Consider the following 22788-nt stretch of genomic DNA (forward strand, 5'->3'; position numbering starts at 1 on the left):
CTTCTTAAATCTATTTAATCATGATCCTTTTCATAGCTAGCTACATTTCCCATTTCCTACTTCTTAATTTCTGTGACTATCCACAACCATAGTACAACCAAAGCGATTTGATTTAACTTGCTAGTTAAAGGTTTGTTTACTTTGGTCTATGCGTTATTAGGAGTTCTATAAGAAACATATTACAAAACTTTAACCAGAGTTATCTTTTTATTTTTTAACAAATATATAACTTTCGTTTTTACAAATTAGCTAGATAGTGATGGTGTTGAGTCTTGCCTTCAAGAAAAAAATCTGCAAAACATGACAAATTATATATTTTTGGTCATTTTTAAATTTGTGTAATAGAAACAAGGAAGTATGGCCATGGCGTAATAGTTATTGCACCCAAACTGTGTTGAAATCTTTTCCCCATGTTTTTAACTGGAGATACAAAATAGGAGGACTTCTATTGAGTCTGTATACCGTAACTACATTCTTCAAAATGTGTAACAAATCATAGTTGTTCATAGTAGGTGTGCTATGTTATTTGCATGCCTGCTACGAACAGCTCTGTCTGCATCTTTACAAGTGTATTATAGTATTTTTTAAAAACTGGAGAATCATATCACATCAATTAGTTGAAAACCATGATAAAAGGTAAGGCAGATTACAGAAAGCAATGTTCCTTACCATGTAGTCATTCTACGTTGGGGGGCACACAGACACAGTTTTCACTATTAAAGGGGACTTAACAAAAAAATTATATGTTTCATATGACTCCGAAGTGGCATAAATACAGACTTTATCAGTTTAAAATATGGCTAGAAAACCCTAACCCCTAGTTTTGCAAAAAATTGCTGTGTGACGTTGTAAAAAAGTGCAGTTATATGTAGGGTCTGGTTTATCTCAGCTACAAATTTTCGTAATTGTTGATAATTTTGATGAAATATATATACCTTACCAGCAATTTAATTATATTTTATGCTAAATATGCAAAGTTGTTCAGTTTTCAGTTGTACAAGTTGTGTGTGACAAAGTGGTCAGTTTTCATAAGAGACCTTTGGAAAAATCAAACAGCGATCTTCGTAAAAAATGGTTGCAAGCATTCAGAAAAAAAGGCACCTTACCAAAAAATTTTCATTTTCATATTTTTGCGCGAATAAGAATCTAACTTTTCCCATGGGGTAAGCTATAAACTATTATTTTGCTAGAGTTTGCAACATCATTTTTGTTACTAGATCCAGTCTTTATGCAGCCAGCTGAAGACTCAGCTAGTTTCTCATTTCTCAGAATTGGGTAAATCTTTGCATAATCAACAGCAATTGCTTTCCCCTTATTGATAGGTCTGAACCCTTATTTAACAGACAAAATTGAAACTAATAACACTGGCATTATGTTATGTTTGTGTCCTGATATTCTTGTAGAAATTGTCATATTGTGGTTATAGTTTACATATATATATTTCAAGGAAATCACATTATATTTATACACTAAATAAATTCTTTCTGTTTATCTGGAGAGTAAATGGATTTACTTCATGTATGTATTTGTATGTGCATGTGTCGAGACCTAGTTTTTTACAGTCCTCTTGATACTTTTATAAAATACTGTTTTTATTTAGTATTTGATCTATACTATATACAACATGTGGAAAGACCATTAGTTATACCCTCAGCAATGGCTTTCAAGAGTAACGAAGAGACAATAATCTGTTATTTAAGGCATAGCGTTGCCATTGATGTCTCTTTATGTGGTTTAACTACTACATTGACAAGAGAACTTTTTGCTGCTGGGAATCCAAAATTGTCTTTAAAAGTGGGGTCTGGTGACTTCCATGTGACGTTATATAATAAATGTTGTGGTAGTATACCTGAGTATGCATCTAGACTGTTGCAGTTGTTTACGAAACAAAAACTGGCGAAAATAAATGCGTAAGTTATACTTTTAAAAATTATTAATTTTATGCCTAATGTTTTATAGGTTTATAATGTGGCCCTGGAATTTTCAGACTTTTCCCAGAATTTATTTCGCACTGTTCAATATAAAATCACAAATGGGGTAAAAATAGTTAAAAAAATCTCATATATTTTGAAACACAACCTATGCCTTTAAAAAACGAGTTTTTTCTCAAAACTACCTCAGTCCCAACTCTCATTCCATGTTCTTTAGAATTGTGATATATGTAAAAACAAGTCCCTGTTTTTGATTTATTTTATTTTTTTAAAAAATGCAAGCCTAATCAATAAGAAAACAACACCTGAGCAATAAATCACTCTCCAAAGGTTACAATAATTTAGACTGTGCGAGCAACCTCAATAAATAAAATAAGTTTATAAAATGTATTTTTTATTACAAAATCTTTTTTAGGCGACTCCAATTTAATTAGTTATTCTGCGGGCGAAGTTAATAGTAGCTTACGGTCGGTCGGTCGGTCGGTAAAATAAAAATAATTTTATCGAGAATGTATGGTCGGAAAAACAACAAAAAATAATAAAAATAACAACGAAGGAGGGTGTTACGACACCTTTTTTTTCTATGTGTTTTTGCATAACCCATGCAGTTTATATTTTTTAGTTGCGAAGAAAAAATAATAATTTGTCTCACTAAAAAATATGTAACTAGTTCTTAAGGTGAAAAGATAAAAATACTTGCATGCTAAAAAACTTGTTTTTAAAAGTTATGCAGCAAGAATTTTTCTTGTGTTGTTTTCAAAGTTATACAGCAATAATTATTCTTGTGCTGTTTTGAAAGTTGTACAGAATATACTTGTATTGTTTTGAAAGTTTTACAGCAACTTATACTTGCAAAACTTATACAGCAAGTTATTCTTCTCCTATTTATAATGATAAAACAAACAATTTTAGTGTTCTTTTAATGTTTTTTGCACAGTTTTATAGGAAAATCTAAATTTAATTGCAAATTCTTTTTCACACCATGGTTGTTTAGTTGAGAATATTTAAATTTTCACAGCGGTGAAATCATTTTTTTAAAATTTTTACAACGGAGGAGGGTGTTACGACAAGCGTATTCTATCTTGTTTTAATTATTTTTCCTAAATGGTAATGGGCCCATAGAACAACTAATTAAATTGGAGTCGCCTTATCTTTTTTATCTATTTTTTATTTTTTTATATATTTTAATTATTTGTTACCGCAAATAATAAAAAGAGACAACATTGATTTCCTATGAGATGAATTGGTTGCTTAACCAGAAAAACTTTTTTAGAATTGTGGAGCAAATAATGACTTAGCTAGTTTCTTATTTCTCCGAATTGGACAAGTCTTTGCATCAACTAGAACAATTGCTCTCCCCTCTTCGATGCTATATCAAGAAAATAATTTAGCTCCCAGGACTGGTGTTGGTAAAGAGAGGTAGGTCCCTTTTGGAGATTCTTGACGTCACTATCTCTAATGTATCATATTAAATAATATTTTTGCTTGTAAGATATGAGAAACCAGCTAAGCCATTAATTGCTTTTTTGTTTTTTTATCAACACATCATAGTTGCAGTAAAAAACTAAAATAAGTTTCAAGCAAGATTTCTCACCTGACTATGCACACACATGGGTTGATACAACTAAGTTCATCACTATGTCTCTTGTTGTTTTCCTTACAGGAACACACAAAGTGTCAACAATTTCCTTCCCAGTGCGTTTTACTCCACTTAAAAGAATTCTACACACACACATGATTGGTGCTCAATGCTGATTATGCTTTGTTTTTGAAGAAATATGAATGAATATATGCACTTAAATTTTTTGCAATTTTTCTTTCCAAAAAAGTAACATTTGTTCGTATGTAGTCTGACAATCAGTATCACTATGAGCCTGGGGCATGTCTGGACAGGGTTTTAATTATTTTTTTATGCGCTTGTTGTAAAAAAAAAAAAGTTTTATGCTATTATCTGTAAAGCAAAACTTATTTAGACTTGCTTTGTGAGCTAGTTTATGCATAATCCACTTCATTGTTTTTTTTGCGATATTAAAAATTAATCATTCCTTCCTTTTGTTTGTTGTGTTTCCATTTAATTTTCATGTTTTGCTTGATTATTTTATGCTGGGAGAAGAAATAATAACCCTTTCTGATAGCGTATTTCACTTGTGCATATTTAATGAAGTTTCGACTTAAATTAGTGAGCAAGTTTCGTAACATTTGCTTCTGAAGAGCTGTTTTTATTATAAGAAATTGTTATTAAAACCTTATTTATCAAGCTCAGCTCATTATAAATGATTGCATAAAATATTTACAAGATAATTTATCAGAAGGCCATTGTGTAAACAAAATTATAAATTCAAAATGTTTTTTTTAAAGTTTTCAATTTCAATATCGGCAAATAGTTTAATTAATATTATTGAGCAAAGTTGTGTGTGCAAAGAAAAAAAATAAAATTAGAATAATGTTCACAAAAATTGATTAAGAACCTCTGCAAGAATAATTACATTTTGAATATTTTCTTTAAACTTATTTCATTTTTGCAACATTATTTTGGCTATCGGAGACAAGAAAGTTAAAACTGAGAGAGTCGCTAGTTCAGACACTCAGTTCTCGTGTTTGGGGTTTACGAGTTTAAACACCCCCACTTGTTTCAAATATTATAAATAATAAACCCGTCGTTTCGGCAGGAAGTTCTACAGCTCTACTACTGATTTATTACAGTCCTCTTCAGGGGAGTATTTGCTTTAGTTCTTCAATTGTGCAGAAAAAGTGAGCATGTTATTAATAATTAAATATTTTCGACTGGCACAGCAAAAGACGAAAGAAAAATATAAAAGTAGAAAAATAAGTTCAAGTTTGTAAACACTGCTTTTTTGAAAACTAGATGAAACGTAAAAATCAATAAAAACAACCATTTTTGATTCATTTCGAATTTGAAAAAGAATTTTAACCTGTTGAAACTCTTTGTAATCAAATGCAAATCTAGCTTCATAAAATTTAGATCACAAAAAGAAGCCAACTGAACATTAAATAATAATTCAAAATGATTTATTTGTAAAAATAATTTTTGTACCTTTTGTACCGTTCAACAGGGTAACTCTGTAATCAACACTCAAAAACTAATAATTTACGTACCGCTACACTAGACTACTCCCCTCTGTGCTTCATTAGTCATGATAGTAAAAACGGCGACAAAAAAGAAGCCCATTTAAATACTGGCTAAGGCCGTAGAACAACAACGCAGGAAAAAGTAAAGCTCGCAGGCCACAAAAAAATATAAATTGTTGTCAAAAAACAAGTAGCTACTAATGAACAAGCGAATGGTAATTGATTTAGAGTGTTCCCAGGCCACATCTAGATGGTGGTTTTCTTGGTACAGAGTGCCCAAAGTTTTGTGAACCAACTTTACTTCTCTAGTTCGAACCCTGATATTATACATCTTGTTCATTATTTTGTACATGTTAGCTTCAGTAGGACTATCCCTTGCAGAATTTTGTAGTTTGTAAAAGAGAATTAAAATGTAAAGTGTGATACTTCACATTTTTGAGACGATGAATATTCAGAAGGTAATCCTTTTGAATTTTGTTAGTCGTAAAGATGTGACTGAGTATACCGAAAAAACAAATCAAAAATAATAATACATAAATCATCTAACACTACATATATACAATTTTTACTTATTATAAGATATCTTTTTTGATTAACAGAAGAAATTGATGCAATGTTTGTTATTATTGACTTGTTATGTTGTAGAAAATTGTGTATATATTTTTATATGTATCAATTTTTTATTTTTCAGCATTGTTGGCATTGAAAGTGGAAAAATAAACCATAGTTTAATTATTATCACAATAACTGGTATCATTGATAATGCCTTATCTATTTTATCCATTGTTCAAAACTACTATGGTGTGCAATTCAGGTCATGTGTTTCAGTTCCTCCAGTACTTGCAGTTAAGCCAGGTATTCGAGCCATACTAAAAAATAATTTAAAGCGTCCCTCCCAGTCATCGTCTGACAGTAATTTACTGTTGTTGAATGATAATGTGAAAGGTGGTAATAAACTTAAAAAGAAGTTCCAGTCAGCCTCAACAATGCCCAATTTATCAAGCCAAGTTAAAATAGAAAAGGATCTACTGAACATAGGTCCTTTGCAGAAACAGTCAACCTCATTTCCCCAAAGCAACAGTCTGGCAAGTTCAAGTTTAACCTTACCTGCTTATTCCAATTCCATAATCTCATCCTTTGCAACATTTTCTTCTGTTAATCGGAATGTCTCAAGAATTTCTAAACCAACCGTTTCAAACATTGTAGTGGTTACTTCTGCTGTTTGTGCAGCAAATTTATCCACAACTTTACCTATGCATTTTACTTCAAGCAGTTCTACAAACCCAGGAAGTACTCTCCAAGTTGTGCCAGCAGTGCCAATTAAAACAAGTCCAGAAAACTATAGTAGCACAGAAACTGGTGTAAGGCCACAAATTGACTCCGTACTTGACCAAATTAGAGCTGGTCTATACTCAATAAATCGTCAAACAACAAAAGTTACAAAGGAAAACATATCTTCATTAACTTTAAACCCTGCAGCAGGGGTTATAAGCACATGCTATTCAATGCAAGAGACTACAAGAAAACAAGGTGCTTTGGATTGGTCAAATATTAGTGTGTCAAAGGAAAAAGACATCAGCTTAGGTTCGAAAGTCTTGGATGCAACAAATAATACAATTAAACAAAATGGTGTTGCACAAAGTATCAATGAATTGGGAACTCCTATGTCTAGTACAATTCCGGTTTTAAATATAATGAATACAAGTATGTCTCGAAATATTGGTACGGTACAGTCAAATGCAATTACTGCAAGCACTGTTAATGCAAATTTGGAAACTCTTGTTTACAACCAAAACAACAAAATCGCCACATCTAGTAGTAGTGATCAACAAGCATGCAGCTCTTCTAGCACCAATAGCTCTTTTGCAGAGTTTATGAAAAACATGTTAACTTCAGATAATTTACAACCTCAAGAAAATGGAAATATCACTGAAACTGGAGAACTCACGTATGATGGAGAGTCGACAAATTTAACTAACATTCCAGCAGAAATAATGAAAAAATTACAGACTTTCAACCAAAGGCCTCATATTGAACAATTCAGCGAAGGTTTAAATTTGTTGGATGAAAGGGGAAAGATGTCTGTATGTGAATTTCTGCTGGCACGAGTTGATTTACCAAGTGAAGGTAGCATGTTTTAGTTCTTTGCTCTTATATTACCTTACAGTAGTGGAATTTAGATTGTTTTTTGTAATGTAATTTCTTTCTACGTATTGTCATTTCAGTAGTGGTAACTGTTAGCTAGTCATTTTGACCTTCCTGTGATTACACACATTAAGATAATATTTCCTATACTTCCATCCATTTTTATAACACAGGCAATACTACAGAAGATATAAAGACTGAATCGACAGCATCAATTAGCGTCCTACCATACCTAAATAACGAGTCTGGAAGTGATTCAGACGATGACATAAATTTCTCTGCCAACATGATTGCACGTCATCAAAGAAGACAAATAAAAGACCCTGTAGAACACATAGGTGCTGATGTCAATGAATTATATGAAGATCCAGCGGATGTAGCCTACAGAAATTGGGGATTGTTACCAACAGGTAGCGATCCTGCTGATCAAATGTTTTCGCAAACTCCAGCACCAGTTGTGGTACATCTATTTCCTTTTACTCTAATCGTGTCTGGTTTTGAGATCAACAGGATAATTCTTGATAAACTCCTTGTTATATAGAAAAAAGACAAACTGGACGAACTTTTTGACTTAATGTCAGAATTTGACAAAGAAACTCCAATTGAACCTTGTCAGGTGATTTGTACTTCATTTTTTCTCTTATTTGAAGTGTTCAGTAGCATTAAATTTGAATATGTTTTGATAACTGTAGCAAGGGTGCCAACTTCTCTGCAGACAAAATAGAAGTTTATCTACCAGTCTAAATTTAGAAATCAGAGGTTCTCATTCTGTCAGTACCATTTTACAGAAAATGTGTGGAAAGATGCTTACTTCATTCAAACATTTTTTTATTGCAGGCAGTCCGTCAAACTTTATTACCTCACCAAAAAATGGCCCTAAACTGGATGATAGAACGCGAGAACACCAAAGAACTTCCACCTTTTTGGGAGTGTGTGTCTATTGGACGTGATTACATAAATATCGCAACAGGAAAAAGAATATACAAGAAACCGCCATGTGTTAATGGTGGCATTCTCGCTGATGACATGGGGCTTGGAAAGACCTTAACTGTAATCTCCTTAATCTTGACAAATCATGTTAATGGCAAACCAATGTTTCATCAAAAAAAGGTTTATGTTACTTTGCATTTACAGTTAATATTATATTTTGGTGTCAGTATAAGTACTAGCTATCGCATGGTAAAGAGTATAGCATGTATCCTAACGGTTTGGGAAATAACCAGACAAAAATATCTGGACGAAAAAAAATTGTACAAGGATTTAGTGCTATTAGTGCTACTAGTTTATTATTTTTCCAAAACATTTCAAAACATGATTCAAAAATGAAATACACAAAATTATTTTTGTAATGAAATAAAATTGTAGTATAAAACATGTAGCAATAAACTTAAGCGGTATAACCCACAAATGAGTAAAAGAAACAAAACAGACAAGAAAAGTTCTGTTATTGTGAATATTATGTAAGTTTGTGTAGGTTGCTTTTGAAAATCTCGTTTTATAAAATTTGGGGTTTTTCATAGAGATTTTTAATAGCCATCGTTGTAAAAAATTGTAGACAATAAAATGATATTTATATCTCCCAGAGAAACGACGAAATTAACAAAAAAACGTAAAACAAAGATGAGAATTCAGCTTGAAGTTTTATTTAATAATTGCTTTTTTCCTACTCAAAATCATAGTAAGATTGTAAAGCTCTATAATATAAGCTAAACATCATTTTATGCCTCAGGTTCCCTTTACTTAAAAAAATTAAACAAATGATATGTTTCCAAGGATTCGCTGAATGTATGATGAATATAAATTCTTGAACCCTAAAGAATAAGAATAGATGTCAAAGTCACCATACTTGGAAAAGATAGCAGGAAAATTGTTTATAGCAAAAAGATTAAAGGCTGTCCATTAATATATCCAAACTGCTTACAAACAAGAAGTAAAATAATTTTTGATTTACATTTTATGTTTTAGGCACTTCCTTTTGATGCAAGTGAAATAGCAGGTAACAATTATTTACCAACAAAACATAAAGGAGCATCAATTAACATAAAGAAGAGAAAAGATGGCTACATCAAACCGAGTGCTACAACGTTAGTTAAAACTTACTTTTATTTTTCACATTATGTATTTTCTGAATAAAGTTATATTAGCATAATTCCTTTAAACGTTTATTAAAATTCTTGTTTTTTCTGAACTTCCGAAAATCCAAACATTCGTTAATTCGAACAAATAATTTAGTCCCTTGCGTGTTCGAATTAACGGACGTCTACTGTACTAAAGCAAGCAAGATAGATATACTGCCAGCAAACTGTAAGATGATATAAATACAAGTATATTCATTTGCAGTCATATTTAAGGTAAAATCAATGTGTTGCAAATTTATTATAACTTTACTACAACTTTTTATAAAAATCTTTTAACGTTGTTTGCTTGGTGATGGGCAAGGCCTCCAAATTCCTTGTAAACTTCATTTAATTGATAAATTAAAAGAAATTTTGCCACCATTGGTGCAATAAAAATGAATAATAATGAAAATGTTTTTTTTATTTTCCCTTAAGGTTTTATTTATCGATACACAAAAATTTCGAATTAACGACCATAATGCATCTTTGGGACTAAAAAATTGTTCGAATTAGCGCAATGTTTGAATTAGTGGAGTTCGAATTAAGCAGCTCAAAATATAAGACTTTATTTAACCAAACTCAAGGGACTTGGTAATTTGTTCGAAGTAACGGAAAGTTCGAATTAAGTCTACTGTAGTCTACTGTTCGAATTTAGTCTACTGTAGTTAATTTTTTTTAGTGAGAAAAAAATTAAATGAGTGAACGAAGTGTGTGATCTTCCAGTCGTCTATGGTAGTTTAGGTGTGTGGGAAGGCGTTTGCCTGCGATTGACTGGTTAAATGTTTTACAAATATGTCTCTAACACATTTCCTTTTTTCTTTAAAGTAATAAAATATATCTTATAACTCAATGTCTTCTGTATTATACGCATGTTTCTTGCATTTTCATGGTTTTCACTATTGTCTTGGCCTGCGTCAGATTTTTTGAAAAAGATATTGCCCATGGGCACGTTGCTTGTACTTTTGTCCCAAATGTGAACTTGATTTTTTACTTTCGGTAAAAAAAATTACTGACACACTACTCATTTGTGACTGTCATCTAAATGTCAAAAAAATTTTCCTGGTAAAACAACATAAAGCTCCGCAACCTGTTGTTTTTGTCTAGTTTCTCCTGAAAATGTAAGTTTCAAATTAAAAACATGATTGTTGTTAAATGTTTTCCCTTTTTTCTGTTTCTATTTTACGACGTAAATTAAAAATTTAAGCCATTTACAAATCAAGCGAAACCATTAAATTGCATCACAAAAGTTTTATTGTTTTGTTTTTTGTTTCTAATCATGCAGTTTTTATTGAAAATTGACAAGCTTGCATAGCAAAGATTTGCCAGGCTTGTGTATTTTGACAAGTTAAATTTAGTTTATCATTTTTACCATATTGATGCTAAAAATAGGCTAAAAATTGTGGTGTTATAAATGTGATGCCTTGTATCTTGACTGTTAAATCACTACTTCATGTTAAGGATGCATGAAGTATTGATTGTTAAAATGGCTAAAAATGCACGGAATATTAATGCAGTAAACACGTCACAAAGCTAAGAACTAATCTGTTATTATATCGTTTAGCTGTTTCTTTTTTAGAAAAGCAGATTTAGAGAAACCAGGTTTTAAATTTCGTCAAATGTACCTGCAACAATTAAATAAGGATAAGAAAAAAAAGAAGAAGAAAAAAAAGGAAAAAGAACCAGAAGATCAAATGTTTATTTCAGACAGTGATGACGATGAAAAAAATCTGAGAAACATAACAAAACATGTTGACTCAGTGATACGTGGTACGTTTGGAATTGATGTTAAAAAACAAATTCCTATTGCGAAGCACTGACATTATGGTTATTTATATATGCATTTTTTCATATGTTTTAACTTTTAGGTACTACCCTGGCTCTGTCGAATCACACATCTGGACATAATGGTATGTTCGGAGAAAAGTCAAACGACCGAAAAGCAACACTAATAGTTTGTCCAATGTCAGTGTTAAGCAACTGGATTGTGAGTGTTTACTAAAACATGATTTCAAACAGTACCAATTTTGTGACCTCTATTTCCTCTCTTTTCTTTATTTTAGAATCAGTTGCAAGAACATGTTGATCCGTCTATTAGCCTACAAATTTACGTCTATTATGGCGCAGAACGTGTGCGGGATGTGAATTATTTAAAGCAATACGATATTATTATGACTACGTATGGCACTTTATCATGCGACTTCAGGGGAATACAGACCAAAGAAGTAAGTTATAATCTGTTTTATTTTTATAAAATTAAATAAAATCTATATAGGTGAATATTTATCATAGCACATCCGTATTTCATTCTCAACAGAGAATGCTTCACCCCGATCAGACCTCTGATCATGACAGGCGAGTATAATGCGTGTAAGTCATATTGAAGAAGAACTACTTTGTTCATCACTAGCTGCCAATCAGCGAGCGGGATTCGATCCGCGGTCCCCAGAACTGGGAGCCGCAGACGAACCCACTACACTACGTGCGGCAATATGTTAGTGATGAACTCAGATAGTATATCCGGATGGTGTGTATACATATAGGTGAATATTTATCATAGCACATCCGTATTTCATTCTTAACAGAGAATGCTTCACCCCGATCAGACCTCTGATCATGACGGGCGAGTATATATCACTATATATGTCACTAACATATTGCCGCACGTAGTGTAGTGGTTTCGTCTGCGGCTCCCAGTTCTGGGGACCGCGGATCGAATCCCGCTCGCTGCTTGGCAGTATGTTAGTGATGAACAAAGTAGTTCTTCTTCAATATAAATAAAATCTGTTTTATTTTTATAATTTTTTTTATAAAAGGCATACTTTAAGCACATTTTTTATACACTTTATATCATTTTGTGACCTTTCCAAATAAGCATACTTTATGCAAATACTTATTAAACAACCTCCTCCTATGTAAATGCTTATTTGAAAGTTAGTTTGATAATTAAAAGGTCATTCTTTACCTTGGTGGTTGTTTTTAGAAACCATCACCGTTGCACCAAATTAATTGGTTGCGTGTTGTGCTTGACGAAGGCCATATCATTCGGAATTCATGCTCAAAACAGACAAAAGCTTGTATAGGACTGATTTGTGATCGAAGATGGATACTTACAGGTACAACTGATCTTATTTCAATTACATTTAAATGTTCAAGGAGGAAAATTCTCTAGATGTTTTAAGAAAAAAATTTCTTGATAGTTGTCTCTAGATTTTCTAAAAAAACTTATTTTCACTCATGTTATAAGGAAACCAGGATTAAATAATATTAAGTTAAAAATTGTCTGTTCTTTGCTAATGTAGTTAAAAGTCACTTATAATGATATGCCAATTCCAAACTGGTTCATTTTTAGAGAAATGTTGCAAAACCAACTTTTGGTATAGTTTTATCCACATTTTAATTGGAACAATAACTGAGTGCACCAAATTTGCTTTATGGTTAAGTAGATGATAAAACTGAAACATGCTGAAAGAGCTGTTTTTATACTGTTAGTTAAAATTAAAAGAATATTAAAAACCTTGCTTGTGTTAAAATAAACTTTAGTCTTAGTATTTTATGGTTAAAATGAAAACAAATACACACTCATTTGGTTGTTGAAGGAAAGAAGCATGAAAAAATTCAAATGTTTATAAACTTTAGTGTTTTATTTATAGGCTAAAACACCACATATAAAAAAATATTTTGCAACGATTCTTTAAATCACAAATCAAATATGTTAATATTTTATCATTAAATTTCCAACAATAACTATACTATGTCAGACTTTAATTTAGTGCAAGGTTACCTACTATCAAAATGGTTTATTTTACAAAATAACCTTCTTTAAATTAAAATATAACAGTAAATTGCATAAAAACCACCAATCTATATTATAATACCCGTATACGTCTGTCCGTCCGTCCGTCCGTCTGTCACGCAAAATGATAGCTTAGCTGCGACGGGCGAACCCGTGGATTTTTCCACGGGCTAACGACTAGTATTATAAATTTACCCATATCTTTCCAAGAAGCCTTGTTCTCTCCTCTAACAATAGCCAGATTCTATTATGGTTAAAGAAACATTATTAGGTGTTCCCGAAATTCTAATTTCCTCGCATTACACACAAATGATAAAACAAAGTTAGTTTTTTATCACTTCTTTGAGTGGTGGATCACAAAAAAATCGATGTTAACTTTTTATCACTAATAAAATATGCCTGCTGAGAAAGTTTTATTTTAAGATATCTATTTGTTAAGATTTTATCTGCAAGAAACATGATTTTTGGATTTGCAAATTGGTTGCCAGTTCTTCAAAAACATACTCAAAATAGATGCATTTTCTTTGAAGTTGGTGATATTTTACTTGTTCATTTTTTAATGAAGATAGCACGAGTGACAGAAATGAACAAATTTTCTGAAGTTGAGTCAACCTATCCATTTGGGTTGATAACACCATGCAATAACTTTGAGTATCATCTATATCTCCTTAAATGTTTTTCAGAAAACAACAACAATTCGCAATTATTTTAATTACTCAACCACCACTCACAATAACCAAACAAATTTAAAAAAAAAAATCTTCTATCAACTGTTGATGTCATCAAAATTTCAAAAATTTTTTTGCCATTGTTCTATTTTTCTTAGGTTTTAAAACTTAAAGGAGTTATCCCATGGTTGAGCTTTTCTCATTTTTTATTTATGCGCACGCAATCATAAATGAGCCATGAAGGAGCCAGTGCTTTCAACTACCGGGAATGTTTAGTTCACCTGTAAATTCAGAGAAAACACATTTAAGAAGACTTGCTTTAAATTCGATTGGTAAAAATAATAAAATTTGTCTTTAATTAAAATTACATGATCACATATATTATAATTTTATTTGCCATTCAAATAACTTCATGTATCATGACCGAAATTAATAAACAATAATATCAAATACAATGGTTTATATGATAAACACTTTTTCTAAAAAAATAATGTCATGTTTTTTTTTCATTATATAATTCTGGTATATTTCACTGACCTAAAGGGTTGTGAGACATTACGAGAACATAAAAAAATCAAAAAAAATTTGTGATATTTTTCTCGGCTCTGTGTGATAACTACTACTTATTCAATGACAGTATGCATTATTCAATTTACAATATTTATTCATGTTGTTATTAATTCACCTATTTCATTGTATTTGAAAATATAGGCACTCCAATACAAAACCGTATGACTGATTTGTTGTCAATCATAAAGTTTCTGCGACTGGAACCTTTTACGGATCGCGGATGGTGGTTTGAATTTGTAGTTGATTCCATGAAAAGACAACCTAAACGTGGGGAATTAATTTTCAAGTGAGTAAAACTTTAAGTGATATATAGCTATTTTCCACTGGACAATTGTAAAAGGGTTGTTCTACTCCCAATAGTAAAAACAGCAACATAAGAAGCTTGTTATTATGTTCTGCTGGGCTGAAAAAAAGCCTTAAAAAAATGATTATGTCGATTGTTTTTCTTTATGTCTCTGCAAAATTTCAAAATTGGCTAATTTTTAGTATGCAATATTTAAAGAAAATTCACTGCAAAAGATTTTTGGTAATCTGAGCCTTTTTACTTTTTTTTATTCTTTATACAATTCATTTACATTATATTGAAAACATTTTACACAGTAACTAGGCTTTAAAACCCTAGCACTAGCACTAAAAGGTAGCTGTACCTTGCACTAGGTTATCAGAAATAGTTTTAAGAATTTACACTACATGCACATTAAACTCGCACTATTTGAAAAAGTGGCTGCCCAGTTGTTAAACTATTTTCCCACAAGCATTTGAGCGATGTACTTGTTTTTTATACTTACATAGCCAGTATACGAGTAGCCTTTTTTATTTTCTTAGCCATCTTATTTTTACTACAAAAGTACTCTACAAACCATACAGATTATCAGAATCAACCCTTAAAGGGAATATCAATCATTCAGCTCAAGGACATCCAGTCTATATATATATATATATATATATATATATATATATATATATATATATATATATATATATATATATATATATATATATATATATATATATATATATATATATATATATATATATATATATATATATATATATATATATATATATATATATATATATATATATATATATATATATATATATATATATATATATATATATATATATATATATATATATATTATGGTCCCTCCTTTTATTTCTGGGTCGAATATTGTGTCATTATACTAAAAAATTATTCTGTGGACGTGTTTTGACGCATGTGCTAACTACGTACTAAATTGTCTGGCAATTGCACTTACTAGCTCAAATAGCACTAAAAAAAGCCTTCCCCCTAGAAAAAAAAGAATTTTAACATTTAGTTAGTGCTAGTTACCTCCCTAAACATAGAAATAGATTAAACAAAGCTACTGGTTGTTTTAGCCGAGTGTTCAAGATTATGAAACATATTGCAATCCGTCGACTAAAGACCGATAAACTGAATGGAAAACCTATTGTAAACCTACCAAGCCGTACTGTTATCGTGCAAAAAATTAAATTTTCAGAAGAAGAACGTAAAGTCTACGATGCTATGCATAAAGATGGAAAGTTAATTGTTTGCAAGTAAGAGCTGCTTGTCTTACTTTACTTTTATGTTCTTCCCTGCATTCAAATCATTAAATAATTCATTCAATTTAGGCTTAGTTAAGAACCAATCAAGAAACTGAGCATTGTATGCTGGGTGGAGTGCTTTCCTACATACAACAATCAGTTTCTCTTTCACTTTACCCTTCTTTGCTATGTTATTTTTACTATATTATGTTTCCACAAAAGCGTACCGATAATAGCAATCTTGGTACTTTATTATATTTTTATCACTAGGCGGAGGTTAGCTTTACAGGCAGATTTGTCAAACTTAAATCTCAATTTTAAAAAAATTTGGTAATTTCCCCCAACTTTCCTTAAAAAAGGAGATTTTCAAAAAAGCCGCTAATGTCCTGATCTTTTTGGAAATAAGTCCCTTTTTTAAATGTAACTTACCAACATTTTGATGTATTTCTTATATATAAACACTGTTATTTTTTGCACTTAAGCAAATAGAATCGCAACCAAAAATCTCTTTTAATTTTCTCTAATGAATATGCTGTAGCCACCTTAATAAAGCACTTGAAATTTCCCTAATTGTCAACCTTGTATAAGGAAGGCACTAATTATAGCATGTATTAATGTAGATAAACACAGTATAATAGTGTGTTCAACATCTTGAAGATTTCATAGTGTCAATTAATTTTTCCTTCCCTGTACCAGTTTTTTGGAGCTTGATTGTGTAAAGCCAATTAAATCTATCATGATAAAATGCAGCATTAATGAATTCATTTTTAGGTACTTCCGCATGAATGCAGTTTTGAAGAACTACGCGAATGTTTTGGTGATCATCATGAGGTTGCGTCAATTATGTTGCCATCCCCAACTTTGTGCAAAAGCGTTGGAGAAGCTGCAGAAAGCTATGGATGTGATGGATCAATTCCATGAACAGATGCAAGGTTTGTTGTGGAAACATCAGGGTGTCTGCGGGACCTTGAAACATTGCAATTACACAGTTACCTTGGAAATTTGAATATGAATATTTTCACATTTATATTTGTGTATTTATGATACATTAGTTATTTTTGTTGTTGTTTCTTTGTGCTCAAAAACCTTAAAAATAAAAAAAATTCAGTAGCAAATCTTGAAAGTGACCCAGAAATAGTGAAAACTTGAAATGTTAAAAAAATGGCAGAAACTCAAAACTCGCAAAAGAATTAATCTGGCCAGCTAGTCTACTATAGGATTACAAATTTACACCATTATCAGAAACTTTCGAACGAAGAAAATTTCATTGTTAAACAACCTGCAGATATTTGCCATCTTGTCAATAAAAAAGTGACATTTTTTATAAATTATTATTCTAATTTTGAATCGCTGTAGAAGAAAGTTTCTGAAAGGACTGTTATAGATTGTACTTTTTTGAGGAAATTTTTGCTTTGAAGATTTGTGCTACCTTTTATGGTTTGACTCCTGAACAATGCACTAATTACATTCACCATTTTTGTTGTTGTTTTTAATCATATAATGCCAAATGCGTCATTTTTACTTCAAGAGTGTGACATGAACAACCAGATTTATTTGCAGTGAGTATTTATGATATGTTGTATGCACTGTAGTTAACAATGATGTAACTGATGACACAACAGGAGAAAGTCAAATTAGTGAAGAAGAAAGAGAAAAATTGATACAGCAGTTAATGCAATTGTTGATGGCTGGCGATAGTGAGGAGTGCTCAATATGTCTTGGAAATTTAACAGACCCTATTATAACGAGGTATTACAACAGATTTTGACGATTTTTTAAAAGTTCAATGTTTTCTAGAATGGAGACTAGCAATATGACTGAAGTTTTTTAAGCAAAACCAATTACTGGTATTATTAGAGATACAAAAAAGATTAACTTTAATAGATTTTTTGTGTTAAAATTTGTCTATTAACAAGAAATCCATTTTTTTTCTCTTTAGATGCGCCCATGTGTTTTGTACGAACTGTATATACGAAGTAATTGAGAGTAATGAGTTAAAAACAACCTGTCCATTGTGTAGAGCTAATATTGATACCGATACTATGGTGAAGGTACCAGCTGTTACTAAAATTGAGGAGGATGGAGGAAGTTCTAGTCAACACAAACTCACCGATGACGAAGATGATGATGAACCATGGCATTCTAGTGCTAAGGTACTTTTCTATATGTTTATTGCACCATAGTGTGCAGAATTGACCTCACTACTGCTACCCTCTTTGCGGAATAACTTGTTTAGCCCTTTTAATTTCAATCCCTCATCGCCTAGTCAAAATTAGCTAATCAAAAATGCGGTGTACAAAAAAGAAATCTATAAAATTTCTTACCAATAAATGTTTTCTATGCGAAGAAACAAGGAATAAAAGAACTCGAAATTCATCTCCATGTTTAGAGACTCGTACACCCTATTTCTGCCTAACAACGACCACGATTTTATAGAATGTTGTTTCAAGTAAATTTAATAAAACTTGCTTGCTTTTTTTTTTGAAGGTTGACTTCGTAATGGAAGCATTAGAAACTCAACGGAAAAAGGATCCCTTTATGAAAAGCCTGGTTGTTTCTCAGTTTACTTCGTTTTTGGACGTGTTACAGAAACCAATCAAAGCAGCAGGCTTTTCTTTTGTTCGTCTTGATGGAACGATGAGTCAACGTAAGTGTTTTCGTTGTTTTTCGTTGGGTGTCGTTGGTTTTTGTTGGTTTTCGTTGGTTTGGTATCTGTTGTTTTTCGTTGGTTTGGTATCTATTGGTTTTCGTTGGTGTGGTATCTGTTGGTTTTCGTTGGTGTGCTATCTGTTGGTTTTCGTTGGTTTGGTATCTGTTGGTTTACGTTGGTTTTCGTTGGTTTGGTATCTGTTGGTTTTCGTTGGTGTGGTATCTGTTGGTTTTCGTTGGTGTGGTATCTGTTGGTTTTCGTTGGTTTGGTATCTGTTGGCTTACGTTGGTTTTCGTTGGTTTGGTATCTGTTGGTTTTCGTTGGTTTGGTATTTGTTGGTTTTCGTTGGTTTGGTATCTTTTGGTTTTCGTTGGTGTGGTATCTGTTGGTTTTCGTTGCTGTGATATCTGTTGGTTTTTGTTGGTTTGGTATCTGTTGGTTAACGTTGGTTTTCGTTGGTTTGGTATTTGTTGGTTTTCGTTGGTTTGGTATCTGTTTGTTTTCGTTGGTTTGGTATCTGTTGGTTTTCTGTAAAAAAATATTGTGTATTTATACTTGTAGTCGTATGGTTATATTTTAAAAAAGAAGTATACTTAGTGATAATAAATATTTTGCCGGTACAACAATTTATTCCTTGATTTGTGATGGTATGTCTGCTTTATAGGACTTCTGTCTATTCTGTTACAATATGCTGAATAAGATGTCAAATCGCCAAGTTTATTGTCGCAAAAATTCCGTACGTTCCAATTCTTATTATTTATATGACAACTATGTTTGTAGAAGCCCGAGCACGTGTGATCGACGAATTTAACAACAAAGACGACTCGTCGCCGACATTGATGTTGTTGTCTTTAACAGCTGGTGGAGTAGGGTTGAATTTAACAGCTGCTACCAGAGTGTTTTTGTTAGATCCGGTAAGTCATGCAGCTATGAATTTGCTCTTTTGATTTATCTTTTAAATTACAAGTCGTGCCAGATATTAGCACATGGTGGTTAGCTAAGGTAGGAAAACGGCAACTTCAACTTCAGGGCAGAAAAAGAGTACCAAGTAAATTAAGAATTTATAGGCATAAAATATTGTCATGTCACAGCTGAATTATATTTTTATAAAGACGTTGCTGGTACACCCATTTTTTTATAAACAACCCGAGTTAGTAAGGGCAATGGTCTTAATCACACTTTACGCAACTGATCAGGCTTAAATTTAAACTATCTAGAAGTAGCCCACAAATCAGTTTTATAAAGGAAACGAAAAGTCTCTTTTGATCACTTCAGATAAATTTAATAAAAAAGTTTTAGTAGTTCGCCCGAAACTTATCCAGGCTAAATCCTAAATCCTCGTTTCGACAGATTTTTTCTGGGAACGAGGCTAAAATGAGTTTTAAGCCAATAAGAATCCTAATAGTGCAAAAATTTGTTTTATTATCCAATGAACAATACTTTATTTTAAAGTTTATATGCTATCGAAAGTTAATGCTCGTGCAGTGTAGCATAATGAAGATCGTCTAATAATGCGCCATCTTTGATGTTATTAACTTTTACCTTTAATAATTACGTCATTTCCTTCTGTACAATTTTGCAAGCACGTAGACTAAAGCTATATTCAGCAGAACTAATTAATTATTCATGATTTTTAATTTAAAGAGGAATTTTTGAGGCTGAATATTTTTGGTGAAAAATAATGTATTATAGCTATAAAACCGTAACAAGTGTGTTATAAAAGAAATGTTACCTTTCGTAACTGATTATGTAAAAAATAATTTGCTGTCACCTTTAAAGATATTTTCCAAGTTGTTTTTCAGAGAAAAAGAGAATATCGATAAATTTTCAGCCTTGCCGTTGTTCTTATTTTGTTTTTATTGTTCATCAATTTTCAGGTATATTATTTTTCTTTTAAAATTGTTTTTATATATAGAAACGAAGTTTATGTATGTTTAGTTAGCTAAAATGTACAGTTAAATTTTAAAATTTTAAAATATTCAATGATTTTGTTCCCCCATATTAGTCAGTCCTCTTCAAAGTTCAGACTATTGCTAATGGCGGAAATCTTTAAGCCGCAGGGCTTCTTGTTGGTGTTAAAACCACCTGCATTATGGTGAATTATTATGTTCAACGAATGTTGAAGCTAATTCTATGTATTCATTTTATGTGTACTATATGTATATTAGGCGTGGAATCCAGCAGTTGAAGAGCAGTGTTTCGATCGCTGTCATCGTCTTGGTCAGACAAAAGATGTACGAATCATCAAGGTAATGTCTTTGTTTACTTGCAGGTGGTGTCACCCAACAAAAATATTTTGTCTCGCTGTAACTTACTTGAGGTTTTAAAAAGCGCACGTTGTCGCAAAAGAATAAATGAGCGTCTGGGCGGTTAGTGATGCATTAGATGGCGAATAGATGAAACAAAAAGTTATATGTAAAAGTTTTTTGTATGTTTACATTGACAGGCTGAGCTGGGTTTTAGGAACCTTGAAACTCCAGAAGGATTATTAGTCTTTAAACTGATGCTTCAGTTATGAGAGGCAGGGTGTAAAAATTGTCACGGAAATTTGTAAAACTGTTCCTATAGAGCTTAAGAAAAATACATCGCAAGAATACCTTATTGGTTCTCATTACGCCCGCCTTTAATGGCGTTAGATCATTATCAATTAGTTTATTGATAGTAAGTAACTACAGGGTGTTTACGCAGGGACTAACATGGCATATCATTTTGTCTTTTCTAGGTTATCGTTGAAGACACTGTGGAAGATCGTATGTTAATATTACAAAAACAAAAACGAGAGCTGATGGCAAAAGCGTTTGGGATGGCGCAGAAGAATCCCGAAGAAAGAAGAGCCGCAGCTTTACGCGATATAGCTACTTTACTTGGATTGGACCTTTCTTCCACAGCTGTTAGAGCGAACGCAGTATCAGCCAGCAATCGAAAGACGCTCCCTACTTAAGTATAGTAGGACACCCCCCTCCCCGATCAATCAGGCGTGCTGATTCAGTAATTTCGTACTCATGTATCTAATTATAGGGGAGTCAATCGCCGGCTTTTGGACCCCTAACTAATTAGTAGTCCTTTAATCAATAGTTTTTATACATTCTATTTCTTTACCATTTCAACTTGTCCCCTCGACAATTGGTTAGGGGGGGGTGGGGGCGTGTGGATCTTACTACCGTTTTATGTTAGTTTTCGCGGATGTTATTTTTCGCGAAACAAATTCTAAATTTGCGTGTATTAATTTCCTCGGAACAACAACCAAAACAAAGGTCATTTAACCTTATCGAGGAAGAAGTGAGTACCAGTTGTGACAAACTTCATCTATATTTTTATTGTCGACTTTCTGCCACGACACTCACACAGTTACGCGATTTTTCTATAAGCAACTTAGGATTTTGCTCAGGTCTCAAGTTGCTGATTTTTTTGTCGATATCATTTATATCTGAAGTTGTTGATAGTTGCTGATTTTTATTTAACTATTTTTCGGGGGAAAAGCCCATTTTTAGTAAAAGAAAGTTCCTTGAAAATAAACTGCAACAAAGAATTTTTTGTACTTTTTCTTTCCTTGAAGTTTTTTATCCCATTTTGTTAAGAAAGAATGTCTCATTTTTTTCCGCAACAAATAAACCTTCGTATTGCTTGTGCTTATATTTGTACAGAACTAAAGTTGCTTAATAATTTTTTAACTCTAGACTTGCTCACAATTTCATTTCGTCTTATCATGGTCTTATCATAGATTTGTAAATTAATGAAATGAAAAGATTCATAAATACACCAACTAAAACTTCCTTGATTCTTTCAGTTCTAATTTTCACCGCAAGGCTAGATTAGATTTCGTTTAATACGTAACCATACTCAATGTTAGGTTTTCAGGTTTTTTGTGCAACACGAGGAGATTAGTAAGCGCAAGTACAAAAAGGTTTCCCTCTTGGTGGTGATTTAGACAAACGGGGTAGTTAATTTGTTCAGGACAAAATGAAGAAAACCTGTCTTGAGTATATATATATATATATTTAATTTTTGTACAGTTATAAATAAGTAAAAAGTTTTTAAAACATTGTATATTAAAAGTCGACGTATTTGTAATATTAGATGTAACACTTTGTCAACCTTTTCAATTTTTTCTCATAGCTTGTTGTGATATGATAGAAGTTAGATTTTTTGACTTTTCTGATACGGCGTTATTGTAGCAAGTTTCACGCACGCGCATCTGTAAATAATTTGACAAGCTTGAGCGAGATTGTTTCCGGAACGATGTTTTGTATTTTCATGCTGTTTTGTGTATTTT

At 31.9% G+C, this 22788-nt stretch overlaps 1 protein-coding gene across 1 annotated transcript; it reads left to right on the forward strand.

Annotated features, from left to right (window-relative positions):
• The first annotated feature begins 1488 nt into the window (after window positions 1-1488).
• LOC130633333 (helicase-like transcription factor) lies at window positions 1489-22770 on the forward strand. Its single transcript, XM_057444544.1, has 19 exons — window positions 1489-1910; window positions 5713-7148; window positions 7340-7626; window positions 7708-7782; window positions 8004-8276; window positions 9132-9250; window positions 10860-11050; window positions 11149-11267; window positions 11344-11505; window positions 12264-12396; window positions 14456-14600; window positions 15698-15877; window positions 16637-16797; window positions 17458-17614; window positions 17805-18018; window positions 18353-18512; window positions 19296-19429; window positions 20684-20764; window positions 21238-22770. The coding sequence occupies exons 1-19, from the start codon at window positions 1504-1506 to the stop codon at window positions 21454-21456; spliced, it is 4653 nt and encodes a 1550-aa protein (XP_057300527.1). The 5' UTR covers window positions 1489-1503; the 3' UTR covers window positions 21457-22770.
• Window positions 22771-22788: the final 18 nt, after the last annotated feature.

The sequence above is a fragment of the Hydractinia symbiolongicarpus genome, chromosome 1 (genome assembly GCF_029227915.1).
Source record: "Hydractinia symbiolongicarpus strain clone_291-10 chromosome 1, HSymV2.1, whole genome shotgun sequence".
Classification (NCBI taxonomy): Eukaryota; Metazoa; Cnidaria; class Hydrozoa; order Anthoathecata; family Hydractiniidae; genus Hydractinia; species Hydractinia symbiolongicarpus.